General features: G+C 44.7%; 2 protein-coding genes and 1 pseudogene across 18 annotated transcripts in view; 2 read left to right on the plus strand and 1 right to left on the minus strand.

Annotated features, from left to right (window-relative positions):
- The window catches only part of NCOA2 (nuclear receptor coactivator 2), a 267580-nt gene that overhangs the window by 1028 nt on the left and 254291 nt on the right, over positions 1-12261 (plus strand). For 2 of the 17 annotated variants that reach the window (XM_023648482.2, XM_070221453.1), the window contains exon 1: positions 10-304. The exons of 10 other annotated variants lie outside the window; for them this stretch is intronic. The gene's annotated coding sequence lies outside the window, so the exon portion shown is untranslated. Of the gene's footprint in view, positions 1-9; positions 305-345; positions 465-911; positions 1450-7277; positions 7564-12261 lie in introns of those variants that run through there. 5 more of the 17 variants (XM_070221444.1, XM_070221455.1, XM_070221448.1 and 2 more) reach the window with 3 other exon arrangements.
- On the plus strand, positions 477-1238 carry LOC138915661 (uncharacterized). Its single transcript, XM_070222695.1, has one exon. It carries the CDS (start codon positions 477-479, stop codon positions 1236-1238), a length of 762 nt encoding a protein of 253 aa, XP_070078796.1.
- LOC102148423 (carbonyl reductase [NADPH] 3-like) overlaps positions 1260-12261 on the minus strand; it is a 128209-nt pseudogene continuing 117207 nt past the window's right edge.

Consider the following 12261-nt stretch of genomic DNA (forward strand, 5'->3'; position numbering starts at 1 on the left):
CGCGTCCCCACCCCCGGCCGCGACTGCCCTTCCTGCGCCGAGCCCGGCGGCGCCGTGCACCACGGAGAGGGCTGTTTTTGTGTGCGGGGCGCGCCGCCGGAGCGCGCGGAGAACGGGAGTTGCATCCCGGAGGCGCCGCGGAGCTGCGGAGTTGGGGCTCGGGGGGTGGGGAGGGCGGGAAGCGGCGGGGAGACGCGGAGTCCCCGGGAGAGAAAGGAGGCGCTCCAGCGCTTTGCGAGAGCCCGGGAGGCGAGTCCCGGAGCGCTAGGCGGGCGGAGGCTGCAGCCCGCGGCGCCGGCCGGAGGTGAGCGCCGAGGCGCGGCGGGGAGGCCGGGGGCGCGGGTGCGGCCCCCGCCCGGGCAGCGGGGCGCCCGCGGGCCCGCCGGCTGCGGGGTCGGCGCGAACCGAGGCTCCTGCCCCCTCGGGGGGAGGGAGGCAGAGACGGGAAGGTGAATCCGGAGAAGGTGCATTCTTTAATGGAAGCGCGGAGCGACTGCAGCGGCGGGTGGGAGCCGGGCGAGGGGAGGCAGGACCCGGGAAGTGCTCGGGGGTGTGTGAAGGTGAAGCGCCGTGTCCGGGCGGCCGGCGGGGGAGCCGCGGCCCGGCGGGCGGGCCGGGCCGTGTCAGCGCCGGGGCGGGGGGCGAGGGGCGCCGCGGGCGGCCGGGAAGGAGCCGCGGCGGGCGGGGCGGGCGGCGGGCGCTCGGGCCGCGCAGGCCGGCCGCGGTGGGGGCGGGGAGCCGGGGGCCGGCCGCGGCGGCGCCGAGCTGGGCTCGCCCCGGACTTAACTTTCTGGGTGCGGGCATGTGTGCAGGAGGCGCGCTGGGGCCGGGGCCGGGGGCGGGAGGCGGTCCAGGAGGTTCCGGGTTGGCTCGCCAGCGCCCCCTTTTCTCTCTCCCTGCTCCCCGCCCCTGAGGAGACAGGCCCGCAGGGCCCCAGGCGGGAAGCGGGAGGTGTCCTCCCGGCCGGCTCGCGACAGTCCCACCCCCGGCCCGGGGACACTTCTTTCTCGGGCCCTGGGGGCTGCCTGCGGAGGGGGCCGGGGTCGTCGCTGCGGGCCGCAGCTCCCCGCCCCTCCGGGGAGTCCCGGAGGCGCCTCTTCCGAGACCGGGGGTGGGTCCGTCCCTGGTTAGATGGTCCCTCCCTCCTCCCCCTCCCCCTGGTGGTTTCCGGGGCCTGCGGGACTGAGGGGCGGGAATCGGGGAACCGAGCCCCTTGCACTGTCCCGGAGCTGGCCTGAGCCTAACGCTTTCGGGGTCTGTCACTGGCAGGGGAAACTTTCCCCAACCGGGGACCGAGCCTGAACACCCTCCTCCGCCACCTCGTCCTCTAAGCCCACTCCCACTCCACCACCTCCGACGCCTTCCCCTCCCACCGACCCGAATCTTGCTGCGTGTGACTGATGGGGCAGTGAGCCAATCGAAGGCGGGGAGCTGACCTGCCGGGTGTGGGTAAGCCAATCGTGGGGACCGGAGGAAGGAGGGGGGCGGGGTTTCTTCCGGACCAGTTAGAGCGGAGTGGCACTCGGGGCGGGGGAGTCATGGAGACGCCAAGAGCTATCCAGTCTTGTCCATCGCTAGTCACCCGCTCCTTGATCTGTGGGGTAGTGTCACTTAGAGGGGCTCTGACCCGGGGAGGCACGTAGAGGTCCGCGGGATGCTGTAGTTCTCTGGTACCACCAGAGACGTTGTCTTAGACACGACGAAGTCTAAAGCCACTTACGATGTGGCAGTAACTCTCCGAGGCCCGCTTCTAAAATGGCATATATTGGAGTGATCGTGTTCTGGACCTCAGCGCCCGGTTTCCGTGCTGAGGATCAGAGAAGTTACCTGTTTACCTCGCCCTCCGTTTCACTCGGCTACCCCAGCGTGGGGACGGTGAAATTTGAAAGTGTCCTCTGAAAAGGAAGGCGTCGGACAGCGTTACGTCAATTGATTATTGGGAGTGTAAAGCATCATTGTTTATAATGGCTTCACTGGTTCCTTGTTTAATTAGACCGCCAGTTCCCAAAGTGCACTTGAAAGTTCGGCATTTGGGGATGACATAAAAAAAAAAAAAGAAAACTTGTGGCTTATGGTATGCATTTTTGGTTGTTTTGTGTTTTTGCTTTTTCTTGAGTAAACGAAATTAAGTTAGGAACCAAAGCATCACTTTTTGAAACATAAAACATTGGTATTTAAGGAGCAAGGCTAGTCAAAGAATATTTGTCTACAGAAAAAAAGTCTGAGTAAATGTCGTTGCCAGATTACTCCCACCCAAAAGATTCTTAAAAATAAATTATTTTCGTTCTTCTTAAACACTGCTGAACTGTACGTGTGTGGGTACTTTTCTGGTTTATGCAAGGTTAGGAGACATCTTGGGTTGTTTTAACCTGTTTGTTGGGTTCCGTCTGGTGACTGTCTCAACTCTTGACTGTTAAGAATAGGGAGGGTAGGTCTTGGGTTCTCTAGAAAGATCACAGGTTGCTCTGCAGGAAAAGCAGTCTTAAAAAGACAGCAGCTGCTACAGTGCTTTTGTGTGTGTGTGTGTGTGTGTGTGTGTATGTGCTCCTGTTCTTTGTTGGTAAGGGTCATGCTTACTATCACCAGCAAGGCTCCTTTTCCCAGCTGGAATTTGTAGAATCTTTGGGAGTTCAAAGAGGGAATAATATTAAATTGAGAATGAATCCATTCATTTTTTGATAAGTATCCCATGAATTTAACTCATCTCAGGAGGATTTTTTGAGCTATTTGTTGTGCATGATATATATCTTATCTGTACTGGTTTCTCAAGCTTCTGTTAATATTGGGTTACTAAGAAAGAATTGAGGGGGACTGTAGCTTTAGGCAATAGTATTTACCACACCCTACAAATGTATTCTCTTATAATTTACCAGTTCAGATTTATAATGTGAATTCCCAATCCAGTATATTTTTAAGTGTTCATGTAGACAAAAATTAATTGCATTTTGCTGTAACCCTTGAGGTGTTATTTTAATGATAAGAGAGTTAAAAACTGCAAAGATAAAACAAACATTTAGGTGCCAGAAGTAGGGAGTATTATAAATTAAAACAACATTCAAAATTTGACATTCGAAACCCCCATCATTAGTTAATTTAGTTACTGATGGCCACTGACGTGTGCCCTTCTCTCTCTTTTGTATGCTCAAGAGCAAGCCATTATTTTACTTCATTGTCTACAACAACCCTTGAAAACATTCTCAGATTCTTGGTGGCAGAGAGGAGCAAGTCCCCTAATGCCTGGCTAGGGGGGCAGAAAAGAACCCTCTCAAGCATATGGAGACATCTAGAAAAAGATGTGCATCGTCAGCTGTGATTCCATTGTGTGCTCTCAGACTGGATCTGAGCCTTCTTCCTCCTGGGAATTTCGGTCTTCACAGAGGAGTTCTTTGACTTTTAGATGTCAGGATACTGAAGCAGAGGGTAGCAAAGCGCTCACCAGTGATGAATTTAGTATTTTTTAGATAGTTTGGCTCTGATTTTAACCTTGCATTGGTTAAACATAATTTACCTGACTTTCGCTCAGTGTTAGAGGAGCATTTTAGTGGAAATGTAAAATGTAAAGATTGCAGGGGGACTTGGGCTGTGGTGTGAGAGTCCATAGATGGGTAATGCTCCTTGGTTGGCTCCATCTGTAGTTATATCTTGTGAACGCTTTCCAGGCCTCAGAATCAAGGACCTGTGAGCAGGGCTTCCATTACACACCCTATATTTAAGGATTCAGTACCTTCGCTGTTTCAGATCGCATCAGGTTGAAATATGACCCATAAGTTGACAGCTTGGATTTCTTAGAAAAAATTGTTTGTGTTGTATTGGGTTTAAAAGCAATTCTTTTAAGCAGTCCTTAGGATGTTGGGCAGCGGGGGAAAAAAGGGTCTGTTTAAACAGTTTTTATAGAAGATTAATTTTCTGAAATGCACAGTATGTCCTTATTTGATATTTTGACCATTATTATGTCATGGTTGAAATTATACTTAAAAGCATAATTAATGCTTAGCTATTTTTATGGCAAAAACTGCTATTTAAGAAATTACTAGCTTTTCAATATTTTGTATTTATAGTTTTACGTTATTACATGCTCTATCAATTTTAAATTAAGAGAATAGGAGGGAGAGAATAAGTCACTGCTTTAAAGTATTGTTCTTTCATTGCAGTAAATCATAAAATCAGCAAATCAGAATCTTTTCCCCTAATGAAATAATGAGACTATATTTACATACCAATAATGAAAGCCATTTAAGGGAAAACAGAACAAAACCCTCAATTTTTTATACTCTTTTCATATCTCCAGCTAATTTTACCTCTGTGCCTTGTTTTTTAAATGAAAAAGATGTTCTTACCCTTTACGTGTTTCTTTTCTTTTTTGTTTTAAAGGCTTGTAGAAGGGTTTATGAATTGCAAATTGTAGCAAGAATATTGTGTCATATTACTCTTTAAAATCTATTAAAAATAATGTCTGGAGAAGCTATAAAATACAATTTCAGTGTCACAGACCCTCGATTCAGTTCGCATAAAGGAAAAACACTTTATGGATTCTAGATACTAATTTCTAAATAGAGGTGAGAATGTGACTTTTGTGGCTGTTTGAGAAACTGGTGTAGTTTTCCTAGCTGTTGTAAAACTCAGGCAGAACTGAGTATGAAAAGGAGTGGAAATCTTAAAGGTAAACTTGAGCTGTGAAGGTAACAAATTACCGGATGAGATGGTCCACAGGGGTCATCATACTCTTGGCTTTTAGGACAAAGATTTTATGTGTTTATCCTATGAAAAGTTCATCAGTGACCACATTTCTGGCTTCCAGTGGCTGTGATGACATAATGCAATTGTGGAAACATTGATTCCAGGATTTTTCAGTTGGTTTCCTAGTTGGAAGTTTCTAGAGAAGTATTGAACAGGCAACCCATGGTGGTATTTTACTTAGCTGCTTTTGAGGCTTCTGGACATAGAATCGTAATTTTAAGTAAGAAAGAGAGGAAAGCTACTTGTAGGTAGAAGTTATTAACAACTAGTTAAAGGTTCTGAAAGAAAAAACCGGTTTTACTTTGGGTATCACTTGACAGCTACGGGGAGAGTCGCAATTAGCAGGTTAGTTCTGGCAGAATTTACGCCTTACATAGGCAGCCAGCTAGGAAGTGTTAAGAGTTCCCAATGGCCAACTTAAATCTCAGTTTGGACTTCTTAGATCTTGTCTTTGCATTCTTGCCTCATTGAACCATTGTTTCCTTCATTCGTTCGGGTTTTTATTTTGATGGGTCTTTGAGTGTCCCAGCTTTGGCGGTTTACTTTGATAGCATAAACCATCCATACAAATCCTGTGCTTAAAGGGAGAACACAGAGTGGCTGATGACTTTTTTTGGTGGGGGAGGAGGTGGAAAGGGACACGTTTGCCTTAATTTTCAATTTACTTTGATACTAAAGATCTGTTCTCTTTTTCTGTGTAATTTTAATTATGTAATGTCAGAAAATTCTGCTTTGAGTTGGGTTTGGGTTTTTCCCCCCGAAAATGGGATTATAATGTTTATAATAAAAAAGGTTGTTAAATATCCTCTTGACTGATTAGCTTATGATTAAATAGATTCCTTTAATGAAGGTATGAATATTTATAGTTAGTTTTGTTTTATTTCCTCCCATATCATGTCTTGTGTTGTCAGGATGACAATCTTTAGTTGGTCAAAGGGAACAGGGCAGCGTGTCAGGGACCTCCCATTTCTGTGATGTCTGTGCATTGTTGCTGCTTTAAGACTAACGTATTCTGGGCCTTACCACCCTAGCTTGCTAAAGGATGGAAAACTCCCTTGTACAGCCTTTCACAGCTGTTCTGTTATTGTTGTCATTTTTTCTGGATGTAACTCATTTTTGCTTTGGACCAAAATATCTGTATGGGGAAAGTTACAACGCTAGCAACATAAGTGACAACAGCTATCATTGAGTGCCAGCAACCTGTAATTGGCTTTTTGAGGTGTGCTCCATTCTTTTCTTCTGGCCACAACCTTGTAAAATAGAGTTTACCCCAGTTTTCCAGAAGGAGATGAAACTTAAAGGGGATTAAGTCATTGTCCTTTGGGCAAAACTTTGGGGGAAAATTAACCTTGATCAGTGAGTGCGGAAACAAATCATAAATATCAGAGGCAGTGGTGAGTCTGAGAAAGTCTTCCTGTTAGGAATCTGGTAAAGCAAATGTTTGCAGGCCTTTGTAAGGCTCTCAGTCTGGTTGATTAGTCCATAAAAGGAATAAATTGATTTGGATAATTCCAGCCCTGCAAATTATGTCAGCAGGTATCTCCTGAACCCTTGCCTCCATGCAGCCTCTACTTGAACAGGTGTTACTTATCTTACGACCAGCAGATAGTCTCCAACTTTTTTTTTTTTTTTGCTGAAGAAGATTTGCCCTGAGCTAACATCCGTGGCCAGTCCTCCTCTGTTTTGTATGTGGGTCACTGCCACAGCATGGCCACCGACAAGTGGTATAGGTCCATGCCCGGGAACTGAACCCCAGCTGCTGAAGCAGAGCACACCCAACTTAACCACTAGGCTCTCCAGCTTTTTGAGTCATCAGCCCAGTGTTTAACAATTGTAAAATTGCAGGATTTTTTCTTGTCTTTTAATCTTCAAAAAATAACAACTGTAATGGATGAAGTAAAAACAGGTGACATTTATTGAGTGCTAACTGAAGACCTGGTGCAGGGTTACGGTGCCCAATTTATGCTCTTGTGTATTTCTCGCTGTACCACAGTGAAGTAGGTGCTCTTGTTATCATTCCTCTTTTACAGCAGGAAGTGGAGGCACAGAGCTGTCAGATAACTTGCCAAAGGTCACACAGACAGAGTGCTGGAGAGGAGTTTGAACCCAGGCAAACACTGCCCCTTAGCCCTGCCCCCTGACTTGTGTCCCTGCGAGCTGGTAGGCTGTGCTTCCTTTCAGCCCGGAGTGGCTGTGTTTTACCTGGTGCTTCATTCAGGTAACACAGGTCAGGAATTCTCCACGAGGGAAAGAGGCAGGAGTGAATTTTGAAAAAGCATATTCAGGTTGCCTATTGTTTCTCTTAATAAAAAGTGCAGAAAATAAGGTCAAGAAAGCTTGCTTGTGGGGACAGGTAGAAAATAGATTGAGCACTGTAGGACGTGGAAAGGATGGAACACTGATACAGATATTTGGCTTCTTACTCCTTTAAAATACCTTTAACTGTAGTGTGTGTAACTATTGGGTGGTGGGGGCGGGATGCGCGGTTGCAGAGTTTTTGCAGTCCACATCGCATGCGTGACCCGGTGCTGAGATATTGCAGTCCCCAAAGAAGGCTGCTGATGTATTCCGTCATCTGACTCCTCTTTGCTATTTGTGGAATTCTTCTGTCTGCTCAATTGTTTGCAGGGAGTGAGGAGAGCTAGCAGGGAACTCCTTCACCTGTGCGCGTGTGCCATCAGCACAAGCTGCTGTCAGTGTGCCAGCTGCGGGGGACTGAAGACTTGTCCTTAGAGGAGCATATGATGCATGGATTTTCTCTTCTCCGTTTAGTGTGTCCATATGAAGTGTGATCCCACATCTTCCGAGGCTTAACTTGCGGCATGAGTGAGTTCTGGAAGCTTCTGTTGTTGCCCATTGAAGTGCCTGTCTAAACGAGGGTTGTTTTTTCTAGCAGATGATTCCTGCTTATAAAATCAGCTCATGAATCAAACATGAAATGACTTCCCTTGCTGTTGGTGGTACAGTAGCATTTGTAAGGATATTTAATATTAATTTATCTTAAAATTTCTAATTCTATTGTTAATATGCTTAATAATGAAAAGCTTTCAGTTTTTGTCAAAATGTAAATTAAAAAATTGAATGGCATATATTAGAGGAACCTCTATCTTTACTTGATTCATTTCTTGGCCATCTTGAGTTAAACCAAATGGAAAATTTAGATAGTTACATGGATAACAACTTTTTAAATACAATTTTTTTTTTTTTGGGTGAGGAATATTGGCTCTGAGCTAACATCTCTGCCAGTCTTCCTCTGTTTTATGTGGGACGCCGCCACAGCATGGCTTGACAAGCAGTGCTAGGTCTGTGCCCAGGATCTAAACCTGTGAACCCTGGGCCACCGAAGAGGAGCATGTGAGCTTAACCACTGTGCCACTGGGCTGGCCCCTCTAAATATGCATTTTTAATGTGCTTGTATATATATTTTTTAAAATAGAATTATTCATAAATATATTTATTAGGTAATCACCTCTGGTCATTGTTGGAACATAGATGGCTAATTCTTTCACATAGAATTTTAGATTCCTAAATAAGGAATACATAAGTTCTTTACTAAAAATCTGAATGTCAGAAGTGTATGAATTTCTACAAACTTAACATAATAGAATTTATTGAAATTACAGAAGCTGGTTGTAATGGTTATGGAGACAGGCAGTGGGGGCTGCGGGTGTCTCAGGTGATTCTGCTGTCCTGTACCTGCCACCTTGTGCCCCCAGCCTGTTGTGGACGTTGTGTCGGGTGTGCTGTGCATTGAGACCAAGCGCCACCATGGCTCAGTACTCGAAAGTGGAGATGGAATGGAAAAGAGTGGCACAACTGTGGACTGCTTCAGTTTAGGTATAAATCTTTGTAGACTTTTCTGCTCTGCCTCCTAGTATCCTGCTTCCGTAGCTTTCTCAATTTTCTTCTTAAAGTTGAAGATGGAAGATGGATGGTAGTGAAGGGAGCACAATCAAGATTATGGGGGAAGTCTGTTACTGTCATTAAGTATTTCATGTATGATCATGAACTACAGTTTGCTTCTTTACCAAACGGATTTGCTCTGCTAACAGCACTTAGTGAAGAAGCTGGCTATTTGTTAAGGAAGCCATTAGGTTGAAAACAGATCACTTAACACAGGCCCAGTGCGGTAATTGGCTGATTTGTTGTTGAAAGTTAGTCGGTTGCTGGACAACGTTGTGGTCCAGCACACTGGAGGGCTGAGCCTCTGCTCTCTAATAGGATTGAGGACTGCATTCCCTTTTATGTGTTTTATTTCTCCCCTGTTTAAGGATATGGTTACAGGCTCTATAATGTTAGATGTCTTCAAAGTGTTAGATTCAAGTGGTCAGAATGGTGTCAATTGGAAATAGTAAGATGATTTAAGATGGGTGAAAATTGTACCCAGATTCCTAAAGTCTTACCCACCTCTTTGGAGTTTCTGGCCCCATGGTTGTGTATTATATTTTCAATTTCTGTAATTTTATTTTAAGACTTATTTTATGTGTAGTGTTCTGGTTGCTGTTTTAAGTAATATTAATATCTTGATTCCTTAAGGTTGTTCTGTCAAAGTGTGATATAAAAATATTTATCCCATTAAAAAATGTCATTTTATTGTATTCTAGCACCACGAGAGTGTTTTCTAAATAAATGGTATGAATAATGGAACCTAGTGAAGGAAACGGAAGTCACATAAAGATCTCGTATTTATGCTGTGCTGCCTTTTAAGCAAGAGGTGTGTACAGCTAAGAATTCCAATAAATGGAAAGCTTTAAGCTTTTAGATATAACACAAGAAAATGACATAATATTTATTGTGAACTGAACATTTTGACAGTGACAGTTGACAGTGACACAAGTCAACAGAATGCCTGGACCCTGAAGGACATTAGAAAACAAAGCTGGAGCGTTATCCTTCTCTGGTGAAAGGACACTCACATAATAACGACAGCATTCTCGTAATCATTGATGATCTCACTTTAGTAGTAAATAGTCTCCCTTTGAGAAAGGCGTTCAGCAGAGAAGAGAGCCAGGAGATGAAGGGAACCCCAGATTTTCCACTCCAGGCCAGCGAAGGCTTGGGCAGAAAGGACCTGGGCCTGGGCGCAGTGGCCTGGCCCTGCATGCAGGCTGGAGGGCTAGCTGGGGCTCCTGCAGGGCTTTGACTCTCACTAGGAGTGGCCCTCAGCTGCTGCCTCCTCTTCTCACTGTCACTGGAGGCCAGGCTGACTCCATGGCGGGGAGGGAAGGGGAGAGAAGGGAGAGCCTGTTGTAGGCGGAGCATAGGGTGAGTCCCAGGGCGTTGAGGTCCCACATGTTCCCCTGCACAACAGTTGTCTACATCTCATCCCCCATCAGGAGCTGGCTGGCTCTCATGTAGAGAGTCTTCTGATCTGCATCTTTAATTCTAGAACAGGATGGCAGGGCTGATGGCTGCTCCCTTCAGGTACCACGGAACCCCACCCCGTCTCCCCCTGTGCTCTGTATTACCAGACAGAGCATTTAGCCGATGTCTTCCCTTCTGCAGGTGAGGAGTGAGGGGACTGCTCCACCTGAGAGCAACTGAAAGACCAGGTGAGGCAAGGGAAGGCCTTCCGGGGCTGCTGGTCATCAGAGCCGAGCTCCAGGCTGCCTGGCGGGCCCCCAGAGGAGCAGGGAAGCCGCTGCCTTCTCCCCGAGGGCTGAAGACTTTCTTGGCTGTGCAAGCCCTTTTCCTTTCCCTTCTTGAGAAAGTTCCCAGTGAGGTTCAAGTGTCTCTAGCAGCCTTATCCCAGATTTTCTGGGCCTGCCTCAATTGTTCATAGATGTATACTCTCTTCAAGGAAGGGATTGAGTGTATAATGGGGGTAAAAAAAAAGGAAAGTGCTCAAAAAGAAACTGGAGGCGGCCTAGAGAGGAGTGGCGGTGCCGAATCTGGGCTAAAAAGGTTGGGAGCATGTGGATGGGAAATATCTGTGCAAAAGCCTTGACTGAAATCCGTAAATTAATGAAGGTGTATATAGAATAAATCCAGAGCAGCAGGTCCATGCCCTTGCAGCTTGAAAGATTTTAAGGACGTACCACTAGTTTATCAACTTGATCAAACTGAGTTGTCAACTTATAGTACTTGTTACTTTAAGTGGAATAGGCTACTTATATAGACTTTTTTTTTTTTGGTGAAGATAAATGTATGGGAGGATTTGTTCATAACATGTTAGTAAAACAAATTAGGATTTTTGAAATACATTCTTTGGAGTTTAATATCAAGGAGAAAAACCATAAACTAAAACGCTTTGAATAGCCTGGCATTAAAATTGGTTTGTCTATTGTGTTCTATAAATATGTTTAAAATGATTGTATGCATTGGCTTGTTTGAATGAATCAGGTACAACAGGAAATTGTACCTGTTTTCTTATTGCTTAGCTAAAATTGGGGGAAATAGTAAGGATGGAGTATATTTGTGTGTGTGTGTGTGTGTGTGTGTGTACATGTGTGTATATTTTCATTCATTCTCCTCCTGCCAAATAGTACACAGAACTGCTTAAAGGCTTTCATTTTTAAACTGTATTTTGATTTCAGCTGATTTAACAAATTCTCATTCTGTGCCATAAGTCATTAATAGATTGATCTTCCCCAAATATCCTTTTTATAATAGTATAATTCCCCACTCACTGCCAAATGATACTCCCAAACACTTACTAGATAGCTCTGTCACAAACCCATTTTTCCCTATTTCTGCTCTTTAACCAGACTTTGTACCTGTTAGTCCATTCTTCCTGGCCTCCTGTGAACATGTGTTGACCATACAAGCTCGTGCTCTTTGCTTTGCCTGGAGAAAGCTAATGAGTTACTCTAAAATTCCGAAAGCAGTCCTTTCATATAAAACTCAATTTATGGGGAGTTTATATTTCTGATCTCAGTTAATAGCAAAGTATACAATCAAAACAGAGATGGAGCCCCACAATATTCAAAGGTTATTATTCAAAAGTTGCTTATAACATCGATTCCAGATTTTACAAAAAAAATGTTCTATGGAAAAAGAAGAAAGTCCACTTGCCTTCAAATCAGAAACAATGAAGACTTTTGGGCTTTGTTGCTTTAGTAAAACTGAACGTTTTTCACATTCAGACTTATTAGCTTTTCTTCTGCAGAATATTTTGACACTATGGTGAGAAGAGGGATTAATAATCTCAGTTTATAGTGGAAAAAGGAGAAAAAAGGTAAAGAAAACCTTGGGGAAATTCAGTAGTTCTAGAAAGGTAATAAAACAAAACCAAATACTACAAAGAAAACATACCAGGGTTAGCACTTAAAATCCTTCCATTGAAGAAGTGATAAAAAAGAGAACCAAAGTGTCACCGGAAAGGCTGATGTCTCAATAGATAAATAATGAAATTCTACAACTATCCAAAGGGCAAAGCCTTTACAGTCCACACATTAATATATACTCGTGACAATACCTATAAAAATGTTCTCAATCTTCTGCCCAGATTTCTACTTGAACAATAATTCCTTATTTTGTGGGATCATTTTATTTGCAGAATAAGTCAGAAGGCTATCTATCTGT

Source organism: Equus caballus, chromosome 9 (genome assembly GCF_041296265.1).
Source record: "Equus caballus isolate H_3958 breed thoroughbred chromosome 9, TB-T2T, whole genome shotgun sequence".
Lineage (NCBI taxonomy): Eukaryota > Metazoa > Chordata > Mammalia > Perissodactyla > Equidae > Equus > Equus caballus.

Bases quoted from the DNA above. Each gene is read 5' to 3' on its own strand.
- LOC138915661 (XM_070222695.1), top strand. From the start codon at position 477: ATGGAAGCGCGGAGCGACTGCAGCGGCGGGTGGGAGCCGGGCGAGGGG.